General features: G+C 36.3%; 1 protein-coding gene across 2 annotated transcripts in view; it reads right to left on the reverse strand.

The window, feature by feature from the left end:
• Nucleotides 1-17474, reverse strand: part of LOC114046270 (probable cysteine--tRNA ligase, mitochondrial) — a 61258-nt gene that overhangs the window by 18876 nt on the left and 24908 nt on the right. For both annotated transcript variants that reach the window (XM_027866557.1, XM_027866558.1), the window contains 3 exons: nucleotides 15549-15682; nucleotides 10322-10386; nucleotides 6257-6323 (listed from right to left, as the gene is read on the reverse strand). In XM_027866557.1, the coding sequence (XP_027722358.1) occupies nucleotides 6257-6323; nucleotides 10322-10386; nucleotides 15549-15682 (266 nt within the window). The remainder of the gene's footprint in view (nucleotides 1-6256; nucleotides 6324-10321; nucleotides 10387-15548; nucleotides 15683-17474) is intronic.

The raw sequence follows: 17474 nt of genomic DNA on the forward strand, positions 1-17474 counted from the left end.
AGCAGGATGTGCTCTAGATAATCACTGTCATATCCCTATCTGCTACATCAGAGCCGGGAAATCAAACATTCCTGAGTTACAAGCTTCCTCTGTACAAATCAACCAATCAAACATTTATTAAGCAGCTACTACATGCCAGGCACTTGCTAAAATGGCTGCCTAGGGTGGAGGACAGCCCTTCTATTACAATGACTAGGAGGACTGATGGACAGCTGGTGAAACTGGGTGTGCCAAGTCCAAGGGATAGCCTCTCTCTGAGAGCATAACCAACCACCCTCCTCTTTCCTCCTCCTGTTTTGGCCAACTCACTTCCCCTTTACAGGCTTCTTCCGTAAGATGAAAAGCTTAGATCTGATCTCTTGCAGTTAGTCGTTCTACAATTCTCCTCTCCATCACCAATCTCAATCTTGGTCCCACCTCCAACCCAGTCCAGTCCTAGGCTCCTTGTCTTCAAGGAAGAAAGGAAGGCAGGAAAGAGGGTGAACAAGTTGGCACATGTCTGGCAGCCTCGCTGGTTGCATCCTTCCCTTATTGCCTGGCGTGGTACCACCCATGGGTGCTTCATATTAGGCCTTAAGCCTTCCTACATAAGGGTTAAAAACTAACCACATTTGCTGTGTATTAGGTTAATAATACATTCCAAACAACTTACAGGAAATTGAATCAGACAAATTTATTGGATGGTAGAATCTAGGTGAACTGTCATCAACAGGGAAAAAAAAAACTAAAGAGCTACCCACTGGATTTCCAAAGCTCTATCTGAATACAGAAAGAAACATTTGTAAATATACATAGATAATTTTGTATGGATTCAGAAAGTAATGATCATGCATTCATCCAATAGTATTTTACAGAAAAAGAAAAAATAGACTAAGGTAACTTCACCTGCTGACTGTGGAGTAAAGCAGTCTCTATGGAGGGAAAAACTTCCTCTATCGTTTTCACTTTCAACCTTTTAAGAAATATGAAATTTTTTTCAAAATTTATCTGAATGCTATAGAACGCTATTCTACATATTCTACATAAAACACTGTAGAATATAAGCTTCTTATGGGCAGGGACTACTTCATTTTTGTATCCTTTAACATTTAGCTAAGTGCCTCACCCATAATAAATACTTAATAGATATTTGTTGAATTGAACTATGATCATGAAGGGTGATCACAGGGTATATATTTCAAATGGATTTCTAAATATGTTCTAAGTCATGCATACTTTGAATGACAGTAGTGTCCATCTGAAGGCTCCTGAAGTTTGCAATGAAACTCAAACAGAAGGTATATCCCAAGATCTAGTTTATCTTTGTTGCAAAGTTGGAAATTCAGTCTTCAGAAGCTACGCTGAAATCACTGTGATTAGGAGACTTTTATATTAATATTCTTCAGCCCTTTCTATATATAGGATGAAACTACTGCTCCAATACCAGTTGGAAATATGTTTCTGAATTGTTTTATTGAGTTGTCATATTGGGCATTGATCTATCTACTTTCTACTGCTTGGATCTCTGGTGACCAATAGCATATACCTGGGCAGGTTCTGGGAGATAATCTGGATACTCTGTCACTTCAGCCAGGCTGGAAGCCAAAGACAAATTTTGCTGAAGTGTAAACTCTGAGAAGAATGGGGGAAATTTTTTATGAACTACTCCATTAATTCATTGCTGAAATGGGCATCAGAGTGCCAATGAGGTTGTTATGAATAGCCCAGTCAATCATTATACTCAGCCACTGGGAGAAAAAGAGCACGAGAAACTAACACAAGACAGTAAGCTGTGGCTTGAAGTTCTCCATATGTTCAACTTCATGTATGCCCAAACAAGTTATTTGAAGGGGAAACACTAAGTTTTAAGTTTTTTCTTCTATGCAGGTTACTATTAAAATGAATTTTCTACTTGACTTCTTTACTTGAATTACCAAAAAAACTCCCCCCCCAAAATCCTCCATTTTTTCTCTAAGCTTTATAAAAAACTCCTCATGAAGGCAAATAAATTAGACTAGATAAATCCTGCAAAGTGATCATCTGTTGTGTTATGCACATATGTTTGATGGACAAGGCAGTAGGGTATTTGATCAAGCAGGGCAGTGTGGGTGCTTATTTGCAAGGCTTATTTTAAAAGCTTTTTAAAGCCTGAAATGTCTGTGTCCTAAAATATCTTAGCTGTAGACCGTCACATCAAAGGGCTCCTTTGTTACAGAGGTCTCTTCTTAACATTATCCTTTCCTACACTAGTTTTCCTCACTTTTCTCATTTTCAACTAGTGCTTTATTAAAGCTAACTTTTGGATGACCAAGAAGAAAAAATTAATAAAAGACTAGGAGGATCATTACAAAGCTTTCTATCCCGAAAGGAATTGTCTGGGGGTGCACTGATCCTGCCACTAGAGTCCAGCTATCACTCCCACTACTGGATCCTAAACTGGGCTTAAAAAGCATTTCCCTATAACCTAAGGAAAACTGAATACGTAACACGACCTTGCAGGACTCTTATCAATCTATGATATGTGTAAGTATAAGGCCTGATCTAATATTCATTAAGGATTCTGATGTGCCAACTATAAGAATAAATTGCTGCTCTTCCTCATTCCCTTCCCAAGGAGCAGACAAGATCCACAGAGAAAACTTCTTTAACATTGTTTTAAAGTGGAGATGCTATTTTTTCTCAATTGAATTTTTAAATGTTCTGAGACAACAAAAGTTTGGTCCCCCTAAGACGGGGACAGCTCGGGGCAGCTAGGTGATGCAGTGGATAGAGCACCAGCCCTGAAGTCAGGAGGAGCTGAGTTCAAATCTGGCCTCAGACCAAACACTTGACTTGTACTAGCTGTGTGACCTTGGGCAAGTCACTTAACACCCACTGCCACACCCAAAAAAAACCAAAACAAAACAAAAAAAAAAAAAGAAGGGGACAGCTCACATCAGTAACAGTGAGGCTGTAAAACTAACATGGAACATTTCTCAAAGGAAAGGGAAGAGGAGTGCCATAGAAGCTAGAGTAACCTCTTTCTGGTTGATCAAAGACAGTTACAGGGAAATGTGGAATGTGAAAATGAAGTATATGACTCCATGTTCTTTCTTCTACTTTTCTGTTAGTTGGGAGGTTGGGGGAGAAAAGAAAGGGCAAGACAAATGAGGCAAAACAGGTAGGCAGGAGTGCAGACAAACCCTGTGATGGATATTAAGGTGATCAAGAAGGGAAACTGTACTAGGTAGGAGTCATGAGATCTGGATCCTCATCCTAGCTGTGTGTGATTTGGACCAATCACTTAATTTCCCTGGGCCTGTGTTTCCTCATTTGTGAAATTAGGGAATAGACCTAGATTATTTCTAAGTTTTCTAGAAATTAATGTTTCTGATTTTACTTTAATAAAAGGTTGTGTTTTTGTTTTTACAAAAGCTCAATTGGGCTAGATCATGTGCTTGATAATCTGTGCCTATGAAAAGCCTGTGCAGTTGGCTGCCAAAGCCATTCATGTGGTAGTAACTACCCTACTGACTGTCACAACAATTAGGAAGAAACGTTCAGTCTCCATAGGGCTAACTTTGAAAATGCAAAACTACTAAGTGACAGCTAACAGCACAAATTCTTACTAGAGGTGGGTGAAACAGGCTTTAGTTTTTTTAAACACACTAGCTTCAGTACTACTATCTTTCTTTGTCCTCCGTACCACAGAACCCTAAAAACCAATGGAAGTCAGGTTGAAAGCTGCTACTGACCTTGGAATTAGTTGTGGAGGAGAAAATCTGACAGCTAGACTTCTCTGATCTGGACTGAAATAAAGGCATTATTACTATAATGTTCAGTAGCTTCTTGGATTTATTCATTTCTAAGATTTAAAATGTGCATGTAAGATGGAAAAGCCTCCTAATAACAGAAATTGTCTCTAAAGCTACTGAGAGCACCTCATATATATTTACTTTCTATTACTATTTTAGCCCCTCTAAGTACGAAGGACTAGAAGACTGATCAATGCCCTGCTTCTAAGTAAAGAAACAACTTCCACAAAAACTTATTTTTAGAAATCAGGAAACTGAAGCCAAAGACCCAGAGTAGCTTGCTCTACGTACTGAGCAAAACCATGGTAGACTGGAATTGTAAGGCCTTTCTCCTGACTTTTTTGCTCTATCCACTAATCATTCTATCCCTGAGGAAGTTAATACATGTGAAGTCACAAACAATAATGTTGTTAATAATGGTGAACATTTTTACACTGTTTTAAACTGACAGGTCTGTGACACACAGACTAATTAGTATAGCAGAGATCTACGCAAAAGTCCCCTGCGGTCATCATTCTTTTCTTTTGTGGTATTACATTCAGAGTTCCCTCTACTTTACAGAAAGCAATAGACTTGTATCCATGAGATTCTACTCATTGTTTTCATATGTCATTTAGCAGCAGTTCAGAGCAACTAGAAATTTCTCGCTAGTAAATAAAATAAAATTCTGAAGTTCCACAAATAATTACAATTTCTGAAACTGCTGTCAGTCAAAAAGCTTTTTTTTTAAAAATCAAATTGCTTACACAACAAAGCTCACAAAAGAGTTACACAGTGACACAGATTAACCAAATAATCTTTCTCCACTACCTCCCTTCTCTCATCCTTTAAAAGTGAGAGAGCTCTCAGGCTGGGAGACTTCATTCGTTCTTTTTTTCTTTTTTTTAAAACAATATAGGATGCACTCCATCTGCTCTGACATCTAATAGTAATACCACCAGCATGAACCAGACTATAAGTTCTGTCAAGGGACATATATTCTCATCTCCAATTTTATGTAGGGTGAAAAACCATTTCTTTCTTCACTAAGATGTAATTTGTTCATTTAGGCAAGCTGCTTCCTTCTCTTAAGGAGTCTGAGATTTGACAGGAGGTAAAAGGCAAAAGTTCTGAGCAATAGAATCTCTTTCATAAGAAGGGTTGGGCACAAAGAATCATTACCTATGTCAACTGTTTCAATTTTCTTTAGCATAATGCTTAAACTTTAAAACTGTCGATTTTAATAAACATTTGGGACTTCAGCAGCTAGACTGTTCAACCTCTACCTCAACATGCACCTTCCCTAAACACTGCTTTTATTGGCAAAAGACCTTCAAGTGCATACATTTCTATATTTTAACTTGTTTATTCAATTTAGAGCAACTTCTAACTATAATTTCTCTCAAAATATTAACATACCTTTACTTACTTTGATAATCACAATGGACAAACTGAAAACCACCCTAACTGCCAAATAAATACAAAGTTTAGTTTTCTCTTTTTTTTCTCATGGATTTAAAATGGAACACATGTCTGTATTATAGATAGATATCTAACTATATCTTTATCTATATCTATCTATCTTCTACATAGATACCTAGGGAAAACTCTCACAAAAATACAAACCAAGTAACTGAGTGGGACTCCTGTCTTCATTTTTAACAATGGTTTTTCCTCTGGTAAGTTAAACCAATCTGTGAGTCTCTGTTCTTTCATACCACAACCACATATATGGTATGTGGGGATGTGTGTATACATACATACACACACATAGAAACACATTATTATACATACACATGTAAGTGTATACACACACACATAAAACCTGGAGTAGGGAAAATAAAACAGTTGACAGTACGTAGCCAAAAATGTTATTCTTATGAGGGTCTAGGAGGAGTAAGTTCTGCATAAGCAGCAGATACTTCGGCGAGCATTTATATATCTGTTCAATATAAGGTCTACATTTTGAAATATAGAGGCTACAGTCATTATTCATTCAAAGCAATACCTCCAATTCAAAGGCTACATCTCATCTATGCTTAAAAAAAAAAAGCTCTCCTCCCCCCACATCATTATTTCATGACAGCTAGTCTATTAAACTGTCCAGCATCCCACATCTATGTTGCACCATTTGAAAATGCATTCATAGCTTTTCTTCTGCCCACCATGTGTATGTCTGTTTAAACCAGCTGACTCTCACAGAAGTATTGCTGTGCTTTCTTATCTTCAAGCCTTTATACTCTACGCCTAGAATATGGTCCTTCTCTGCCTTCTCCTGTTGAATTCTTGCCCATTCTTTAAAGCCATCAGTCATCTCCTTCATGAAGTCGTCCCTGATTCCCCCAGTCAGGTATACTCTTGCCTGCCCTGACCCCTGGGTCTCATATAACAATTTATTTTGCATTCTGAAATCTGAGCTAAAGGTAGTTGATATAATTTAAAAATGAAATTCTAAAAGAAAATAGGATAGAAAATGAAATACTGAGGATAAATGGTTTTCTTACCGGACCTGTAATTGCTAAGCATGCAGAACATCCGGAAAACATCTGGAGAAAACTTCTTTAGAAAGTCCTAAAAAAATTTTTAAATGAAATACATTTATTATAATTTTATTCTAAAAGTAATTTTTATATTAACTCAGAGATTGTGTGGCATAATAGATAGAGCACTGGAATTGGGAGTTAAGATCTGGGTTTGAATTCTACCTTAAACATACTTATTACTGTATCACCCTGGGCAAAAGTCACTTAAACTCTCTAAGATTCAACATCGTCATCTCTAAAATGTAATATAAAATATGATAATAGCACTTACCTCACAGAGTTGTTGTGAGAACCAAATGAAATTCATATACAAAGTACTCTGTAAACCTTAAGTCAGTATATAACTGTGAGTTATTATTATTCTTGTTATTATTACAAATGTATGTTAACTCATATTACAAAATCTTTGTGGAGATGTTCCTGCCCAAATTCTAAGCATCATAAAAACCTTTTCTGATCAATTATTCCTCCTTTTATCAACACACTAATAACACTGTTGGTGGAATTATGAATTGATATGGAAAAAATATTTGTAATTATATAAAAAGATATACTAAATTATTAATTTAAACCCTCTAACTCATAGCTCCCACTACGGAATACACACTTCAAACATGGTCAAAGAACAAAAAAGGGCTCAAATATTAAACACAAAACTGTTGCAGCTAAAAACCTGGAAACAAAGTGGGTACCCATTGATAGGAGAATGGCTGACAAATTGTGGTGGATAAATGTGACAGAGCATTAACATGTCAGAAAAAACAAGGAATTTAGCTCACATCTGCAAAGACTTAGAGGAAGTGATATGGAGTTAAAGAACTAGAATCAAGAGAACAAGACGCATAATGACTACAATAACGGGGATGAAAAGAACACTAAAATAAAGCCAACCCCTTAGCAATTGTAAGGACCAATATGAACACTGGAGAAGGCCAGCCTAAGGAAATACCTTCCCCTTTGGAGTAAACAGATGCACTACAGTCAGCAGTTTCAACAGGAGCCTAATGACAGACTGCGATCTCAAGGAACAGCCTAGTGAAATGGTTATCTAAGTTTGGGGTCACACTGAGACCCCTCTAGTGAATATCCTAAAGTATGCTGCAGTTAAAGCAGGAACCTAGTGTACAGCAGCAATATTCTCTTAGGGAGTTCAAATGGCAGTTGGTGTGCAATTTATAAAAACCCTGGTCCGTGAGAGAAAGAGTAAAACTTTCTCTAACAGTAAGGAAGCACCGAAGAAAAAAAATCAGTATAAATGATGAGAGGCAACCTTACACTGTCTCTTCAAACAGAATGCAAGTTCAACAAAATCTCTGCATGTGGAAGCCAGTGTTAATGTATCCACAATTACTTTAAGATTACTTTAGGAGATCAGATATGGAATTCTTTTAAAAAGGAAAAAAGAAGAGCACAGCTTGACTAAAGACTCCAAAGTGATCTGCCTACAGCTGCAGCCCTGCCCTCTCAGCCACTATCTATGCCTGTGGACAAGAAGCAGGTGCTACAGCTCACGTCTGCTCAGCAGCCACCACTCCTGCAGACCCAGAAAGGACCTTCACTACCAGCACTCTCCAGAAAAGTCAGTGACTCTGTCAGTGGATAGAATATGAAATAAGATGCAATGTATCAGCTTTGCTGCTACACCCTGAGGACCACTTGGCCTTTTCCAACTTCTGCATGTGTTGTTTCCCCCATTAAAATGAGAGCTCCTTGAGAATGGGAGATTGCCTTGCTTTTCTATGTGTATCCCTAGTGCTTTGCACGTGGCCCTGCTCCCAGTAAACACTTAATGTAGGTTTCTTTGTTCATTTATTTTACACTTCAATTTTCAGGGGTGACAAGCACATATACACACACAAAGGTACACACCTTGCTCACTCCAACTAATATTTCAGTTGCAGAACGGTTGAATGAAAGAGTAAGAGGGCTCTGCTTACTGAATCAAACCTAGCTACAAAGGGAAAAATAAACATCAGGCTAAATTGCCTCAACTGGGAATTTTTTTTAGTCGTCTTCTCCCCACCCCCATTTTAATAATTCTTTTAAGATAACTTGTTTCTCTAACATGACCCCAAGGATTTTAAGTCTAAACGTGGACAAGTTTGTAACACACACTCATCCTCTCTCTTTTCCTATTTGTTGTATTCCAATACTATCAATCTTAAGCAATAATCATTTGTCAAGTGCCTAGTAAGTGAAAGGAGGGCATTCAATATATTACTCTAACTACAAATTTATATTAACCACTCCACATAAGAACTATCCAAGGATTCTGAAATAAGGGCAGATTTTGTTGTTGCTGTTCAGTCCTTTCAAGTCACCTTTGACTATTCACGACCCCATGTGGGGTTTTCTCGGCCAAGATACTGAGTGGTTTACCATTTCCTTCTCCAGCTCATTCTTACAGATGAGGAAACTGGGGCAAACAGGGTTAACTAACTAGCCCAGCGTCAAATAGCTAGTCTGATGCCAGATTTGAACTCAAGAAGATGAGTCTTCCTGACTCCAGGGCCAGCACTCTAACCACTGTACATCACAGTGCTGCAGGGCAGATTAAGTAGGCTAATGTAGCAATGTTTTATGGACTGAAGTTTAATTGGGATTTTTGAGCTCAGTAAAACTTTCCAGTTTGAGCTTCAAAGGCACAGACTTCAAGAAACCAGGGTCACTTCCATACCAAAAAGAGCTATTAGAATTAGATTTTAGAAGGATACTCTATGCTGCTTCACTAAAATCACTTAAGTACAAGTAAACCAAGAGTTTTTTATGGAAAGAATTTAACTCATTTGCTAAACTTCCTCTGAAGACGTTAAATATTTAAGATGAGGAAAGATAACTTAATTCTAACAAATAACCAAAAACTGAAGCCTTCATTTTAAATCAACAAGTATTTGCTGAACTCCTAATAAGCTAAAACTATTCCTAGGGTTTTACTTATAATTGATCTGTGGCTGGTGCCTTTCAATAACAGAATTTATATTGAGGAGACTGCGGAAATGCCTAGAATCTGGTTATTTTTCCATCCATATTTGTTTCCTAATTTGTGATTATATTTATTTGGTTCTGCAAACTCAAAAGTCAAAGGATTACATCGGTCAAACCATCAAAAAACATTTTCTTCAATCATATATGGTTTTGACTCTCACTATGTACTTTCTCCATTTGACTCACCATTAAATAGCATGATATGTGTATGTAAGCATCATAAAGTGGGTCAGGCAAGTAAAAGAGCCAACCAACTACAGAGCTCACCAAAAGATAAAATACAGTGGAATAGCAAACTGTCCCTGATAAGAAACAGAATGACTAAAGGACATAGATTTTTTTCTAGAGAAGAGAGAAGGCTAGGAACTTTGCAAGTATGATTTAAAAGACATCCTTTCTGGCTAAGTGATCACAGACAAGTCAGATCCTCTCTGAGTGTCCCAAGCAACTCAGTAAGACATAAGCTACAGAAGAGGTTCATTAGTTTTAGTAGAGAGAGTTTCCTCAATAGGAGTTACCGAACCCTATGAAATCACTGGTCCAGGTTAAAAAACAAACCAAAAAAAGTATGAAATGGCAGTATAAAAAAAAGATATATAACAAAGAGTATAGGGGCAGCTAGGTGGTGCAGTGGATTGAGCACTGGCCCTGTATTCAGGAGGACCTGAGTTCAAATCTGGCCTCAGACATATAACACTCACTAGCTGTGTGACTTTGGGCAAGTCACTTAACCCGAATTGCCTCACCAAAAAAAAACAAAAAAAAACAAAGAGTACAGGAATAAGAAACAAAGAAAACAGTCTATAAGTTAATATGAAGCAGAACAAATGCTGAAGTAGAAGTAACTAGGATAAAAAGGGCAAAGTTATTATATGCTTTTAAGACAAAGAAGTGTAATGTATGTTAGATGGAAAACCATATTTAGAACCATGGAAGAGTTTATTAGAAGCCAAAGAATCAGTTATATGGCATACAATGCACACACATTTTAGAACCAATTTAAGAATCTGTCATTCATTTTGTAGTTTTATAATATATTACCTTAATTGTAATGTAGTTTTTTAATGATTTTGACATTTTTTCTTTCCCTTTAACATGCAAATGCCCTGGCAGAAAAACAACAAGGTTAAATTAGTTGTTCATGAAACATAACAGAACTAGTTATCCTATAAGAAAAATCTGATGAGCTGATATAAGTAACTGAAGGCATTAAAAATTTGTTCTCCACAGAAGCAGAAGCACCTCTGGCTGAATCAAGGCTAACATATTAATGTAAGCATTACACTAAATACAGAAAATAGAATCACAGATCTAGACCTGAAGGGATTCAGAAACCATTTAGTTCAAACTATTTCACTAATGTCCTATTTGCTTCTTATCCCACAATTTAGAAATATCTACTTAATAGACCAAGTACCTGGATAATAATTAAAATATTACTAATTTTTACAAATGAGGAAACTGGAAGTAAATTTAATAACCTAAGAATTATATTCCAACAAGTTTAGGCACATTGACAAGAAAGCTATAAAGCTGAACAGAAAAGGTTTAGACTTTTTTGATTTATTACATAAAAAATCATTATCTTATGAGTTGGAATGAATTTTATTAGATTTTCTAGTTCAACTTCTCCCCTACCCGCAATGTATGAGTCCTCTCTACAACATCCCTGATCATTTGTTATCATCCCACTTATGCTTACACTCTAATTCCAGGGATGGCAGTAGAAGGCAGCCCATTTCACTCTGAGAAAATTCTTCATCCCTATAACTTTCTCATACTGTTTTTAATGCTGTCTCTGGAGCTATACAAGATAAAATCTAATGGCTCTTCCATGTAGTAACCCTTCAAATACTTGAAGATAACTATCATGTCCCCAAGTCTTCTCTTCCCAGGTTAAATAAGATTCTACAAATTCACTGATTCACCAAATCCTTCTAGAATTAGTTCACATCTTCTTTGTCATATATATATAAGAGAAGAAGTTAACTTCACTAAAGATTTTTTTTTTCTTAAAACAAACACACACGTACAATACACAACAATATAAGGAGCTTCTAAAAGCTCTGGTATTTTTCCTAAGCAGTACAACTTCTCTCAAAAAAAGTCTCTTAGGCTCAGATTCCAGCCAGTCTAGCCAACAGCTCACTAATATTCAGATTCCTTAAGAGATTGCCCAATATGACAGATGTTCTAATAAAACTTGTCTTTGGCTGAAAAAAAAAAAGTCTCTTAGAAATATTTGTTCCTAATGGGGGGATTTCCCTTTCCTAGTCTGCTTAAAAACACTATGTTACAACACAAATGTTTTCTTTTTTTTTTTTTAATTTTTTATTTTTAGGCAATTGGGGTTAAGTGACTTGCCCAGGGTCACACAGCTAGTAAGTGTCAAGTATTTGGTCTGAGGCCGGATTTGAACTCAGGTCCTCCTGACTTCAGGGCTGGTGCTCCATCCACTGCACTACCTAGCTGCCCCCACAAATGTTTTCTGAGAACTGTTTACATAACAGAGTGTCAGAAAAGTGATATAACCTAGAATGGTCATCAAATAATATTACATTAATAAATGAAGTTTGGCAGCATCTCAAATAATATTTATCTGACTTTTTTATTTCTCTAATTCAACTTTTTTCATTAGGAAGAATTAATAATTCTCCATTGTTTTATTAAAGGAGATACGTGACATTTTTTTTATCTCCAGTATAAAGTTAAAGGAATATAAAAAGTATATGTTTAAGATCTTACTTAGTAATTAGAGAAAATAAATCAATTAAAAAGTGATTCTCTCCCTATATTTTAAAGTCAGTATCTTTTTGGTGTTTCTAAACATTCACTGGATGCTTTTCATACCAACCCTGGCTAAGCCTGACTAATTAGTGGACGACGTTTAAAGGAACCAAAGATAATCAGTACAAGTGTTACCTTCTTCTCATTCTGAGGAACAGAGGTATGCCAATGGAAGTACACTAATTATAGCCAGTGCATTTTGCTAGGACCTTTAGGATACCACCCTGATAATCCATGGACCACTGAAAAGGGTGAACTAATAGGGAACTAGGCACATGCAGAAGGACTATATTTATCAGGAATTGTCAAGAGCACCAAGTCCTTCAAAATGAAGTATGCCTACAGTCTTCAATGGTTTTCAGAATAATATTTTATTTTTTTTCCAATTACATGTAAAGACAATTCTTAACATCCTTTTTTTTTTTTTTTTTTTGGCAATTGGGGTTTAGTGACTTGCCCAAGGTCACACAGCTAGTACGTGTCAAGTGTTTGGTCTGAGGTCGGATTTGAACTCAGGTCCTCCTGACTTCAGGGCTGGTGCTCTATCCACTGCACCACCTAGCTGCCCCCTTAACATCCATTTTTAAAAAATTTTGAGTCCTAAATTATCTCTCTCCCTCCCTGCATCACCACCCCCTCCCTAAGACAGTAAGCAATTTGATATAGATTATATATGTGCAATAATGTAAAACATGTTTCTATATTAATCATGTTGTGAAAGAAGAAAGAGGCCAAAAGAAAAAAACCATGAAAAAAATTTAAAAAGTGAAAATAGTATGCTTCAATCTGCATTCAGATTTCATCCATTCTTTCTCTGGATGAAGGCAGAATTTTCTATCATGAGTCCTCTGGAATTGTCTTGGACCACTGTACTGCTGAGAAGAGCCAAGTCTTTCATAGTTGATCATCGCACAATGTTGCTGATACTGTGTACAATGTTCTCCTGATTCTGCTCACTTCACTTTGCATCAGTTCATGTAAGCCTTTCCAGGTTTTTACATGAATACATTTTATCAACTCTGGCTCTACTTATATTTATTCGGTTAAGCACTGAGAAAAAAAGTCTAAATATTTTCTATTTCACGTGATCACTAAAGTATAGTATAGCATCTTACATTGCAAACTATACATAACGTCCCTTAAGAAGTTCTCAAATTTCTACCAATAAATGAGAAGACTACTTTCCTCATCTACATCGTCAGGAATGTAGCAACTATATCCTGGAACCTATTTAGCTGTAACAAGGGAAAAGTTGTGACAGATTGGATATATTCAGCATCCAGACCATCACAACCACAGCAACAAAACCATTTTTATGTTCTTCATAAACAGAAGACTTTCTGAAAAAGAGATACTTTGAAAACATTATTGGAAGGTTAAATTTTAAAAGGATAAAATTTAAAGTTGTGAGGAATGTGAAAATATAAAGAAATTGGCTGTTTAATATTTATTGAACAACCTCAGAGTATTAGATGCTATGCAGAATATATACCAAATAATGACTGACTTTTTATACTTACATTTTTATAAAATCAAACAATTTCAAAATTGAAAGGAGCCTCCAAAGCCATTTGGCCTTATCCCTCCATGAAAAAGAGTCCCTTCAACCTCACACTCAATATGTGGTCATCGAGCCTTTGCTTGAAGACCTCCAATGTGAGAGAACCTACTGTATCTCTTGAGCCTACTTTTAAATAGATAATTCAAAATGCAATTAAATTTTTCTTGACATCAAATGTATATTTGCCAGTTTGTGACTGCCATCCATTGCTCCTAGTCTTCCTTCAGGGAAACGAGACCCATGTGTCTCACAGACTATCCATACAACCCCTATCAATATTTTTACGTTAGTTCTAGACATTTTTCGCCCCCTTTTTCACTTGATTCATTTAATTTCCTACACTAAAGTTCTCTTCCAGTGTTTTACAGCAGTACAGAGGTAGACTCGAGTTCCTAAAGAACTCGTTAGTAAAGCATGAACTTGGGCAGGTTCTATCAAGCTGGAAAGGCTTCAAGTACAAGCCCGATGACAAACTACATATTTTTCACCTGCGGATCAGCCTAAATAAATTCAGACCCTCAATACCAAGTTGTCTATGTACTGACTGGTTTGCTGGCCACAGCAACTCATAAATGGACATGGAAGGATTTGAGATTTAGGTTGGCAGAGGGACAACTGGTTACAACAAATCACAGATCCTTTTAATTAGATATATGAGAAGAAATAATTTTTAAACTTAAATAATTAAGAAGACAAGCAAAATCTGTGTGTTGGGGAGGAGGGGGGGCCAGCAGTGTATGGTGTTTCCCGTTCTACAAGAAAAGATACATAGTGCATTAGATAATGTGAGGAAAGATACAATGAAACCTAATTCTTGGTATTCCAGAATCTCTGGTGAACCACACACATAAATACAAAGAAAATGCTATCACACACAGGGAAATAAGCAACTTGCTTTCTTAATCTCGTAAGGCAGTGTGACATTATGGAACTTGCAGTAAGAGAAACCTAAGTTTAAGTCCTGTCTCTGACACTTATCTGTGTGACGATGGACAAGCCTTTTTGAGTTTCAGATTCACTACCTCCCTCCCTCTGGGGAGCTAAGCAGAAATCACATTAAAAAGAACTATGCAAACGTGAGTTATCATATATTTTTGCTTATAGTCACTATTAAAAAAACAGAAAGACCAAAGATTTTTAGCAAAATTTAAGCAGTCCACGGTAACTTATGCAACACATGGATGCTAATGACAATTTACAATATGGCAAAGAACTGTCCTTGAAGATTTAAAGGAAATTGCCAGCTTGTAGAGTATGCTGTATTCTTCCTTACCTCATGCTGCTTTTTTAATCTATGCCATAAATGCCTTCACTGTACTTTAAACCATTCTTACACTCTTCTCAAAATCATAACAATATCTCATATTACCACATGTATTCTTATCTACCAAGCCCTTACCATAGCTTTCTCTTGACAACAGACAAATCCAATTGTACTACTGCTCAGGATCTCTGACACATGTTATATGACTTGACTACTGAGGGGCTGGTTTTAAAAAATTATGACTTATGTATAATAAGATACAAAGCAGTGTTAAAAAGTAAAGAAAACTGGTCAAATGAATATAGTATTATATCCAAAAGATAGAACTGTCTTCCCAATAGTTTTAGTCAAGAGAAAAAATTACACATTATGTTGAACATTTTTCCTCCCAGTACACACAATCTAGTCAGTCTAATTTATTCCTATATTCATTCATTCAATATATTCATTAATCCATTACAAGCAAAAAAAAATTCATGTTTCCAACAGATAATAGAAATTCAGAATAAACAGATTTCAAAGAGATGACAATTTACTGAAGTTATACATATGTATATTTGTTCATTTGATATACCTCGTTTCAAATATAGCACTAGCATATCATTAAAGGCTGAATTCTTGCACAATAAATAAAACTAATTAAAAATACCACTTACCTGAATGTAAAAAATAGTTTCCCCACTGCTTGCACTGGTGATATACCTCACACTGTGCAATTTCATTTTCGTGATGTGGAAAAGCTAAATCAATCCCACCTGTATGGATATCCAATTGGCTTCCAAACACTAAACTGGAAAACATAATCAACTAGTTCAATACACTTACTCAGCAACTTTTCTCCAGAATGTCAAGTGTGCACTACCCCCAATCCCACATAATGTTGCAGAGAGAAAATTATTAAAATGAAACACAAAGCTCTAATCAAACCACTGAACATTTGTTTATTTCTAATGCATTTCCAATATGTTAAAAAAAAATTAAACTGAATGCAAATGGAGACTGGTATTTTAACCTAGTTTTAATGCTCTACATTTGCAGTGAATAGTCATAATCTTTCTTTGAGCCTAGAAATCTGTGAATGACATTAAAAAAACCCACTGCACAGTCAACTGCTCTGACTTGAAAGAAGTTAATACATGCAGGGTGACTGCAAAGCAATAAGACTAATTTTCTTGTTCGGCTCAGGACTTCAGAATCATACCATGTAAACCAAGTTAACAGATTCAAAACTATATTTCAGTCATGCTATTCTTGTTTATTTAGTGACATTTTCATTATTAATAGTCTAATATTAGGTATGCCTACCAAAACAAATTATTTAATACTAAATTCATTTGAAACCTGCTGACTTTTTGACAGGTACTTAAAGCAACTCTAGCTTACATCCAAAACATGATGTAGTTTAGTGCTGGGTGGGCCTGGAGTCAGGAAGACCTGAGTTCAAATCTGGCCTCAGACTTACTAGCTGAGTGACCCTGGGCAAGCCACTTAACCTCTGTTTGTCTTAATCCACTGGAGAAGGAAATGGCAAACCACTCCAGAATCTCTGCCAAGAAAACCCCATGGACAGTATGGTCCACAGGGTCATGAAGAGTTGGACACAAATGAACAATAACAGCATCACGCTATTATCTAGATCAGCTCTTGTTTATACCCTATAGCCTTGATCATAATAACAAAATCACAAAGTTTACTGAATACCTACTAAATTCAAGGTTCTCTGCTAGGCACTAAAAGCGATATAAAGGTAAGTATTTCTGCCATCAAAGTGCTTTCAGTTGAGAAAAGATATACATACACACTCACATTTTAAAAACTTTTAAGTATCAGTTCAAATGCCAGATGAATTCTTCAGAAGGTAACTGCTACAGGAATTCATAGGAAGAAGAAATCACTTCGGTTTTGGGGGTGGTCAGAAAAGACTTAACAAAGAAAGAATCTGATTCAGGTACTGGGCAACATTTGAATAGGTCAGGGGTTCTTAACCTTTTAGTGTCATGGAGCCCCTTCAGACAGTCTGGCAAAGCCTGAAGAACTCTTCTCAGAATGTGTGTGTGTCTGTACGTTTCAAATAAGTAACTGAAGGAAAAGCCAAATTTCAGTTAGAAGTTGGTAAAAATAAAGATGTAATTTTTCCCCCCATACAAGTTCACAAACCCCCTCAAATCTATCCATGATCCCCTCCAAGGAGTCTGTAGGATTCCAGGTTAGAACCCTTAAAATAAATAGGTAGAGAAAATGGAGCAGGACATTTCCAGCAGGCCAAATGACATGAACAAAAAAAAAAAAAAAAAAGGGAGGAAAGTAGAAGGCATTTTTCAGAGGGCACTAAGTAAACCAGTTTGATGGGAGCAGAGGGCAGCATTTCTCCAGAACAAAGTTGACTTTTACATTCAGGCAAGAAGTCAAACACACTACAAAATCAACTTGCTGCTCTGCTACTTAAATACTGCCATATTCCTAACTTTGCTTCTTTACACTTTGATCATTTTGAAAAATGTTCTTCAATAGTATAACTGGTTATTAAATAATCAGGTTATCTTTGGAATTAACGTCCCCCTTGTTTAAGACTAGTAAAAAAA

This window comes from Vombatus ursinus, unplaced genomic scaffold (genome assembly GCF_900497805.2).
Source record: "Vombatus ursinus unplaced genomic scaffold, bare-nosed wombat genome assembly UNPS02014781.1, whole genome shotgun sequence".
Classification (NCBI taxonomy): domain Eukaryota; kingdom Metazoa; phylum Chordata; class Mammalia; order Diprotodontia; family Vombatidae; genus Vombatus; species Vombatus ursinus.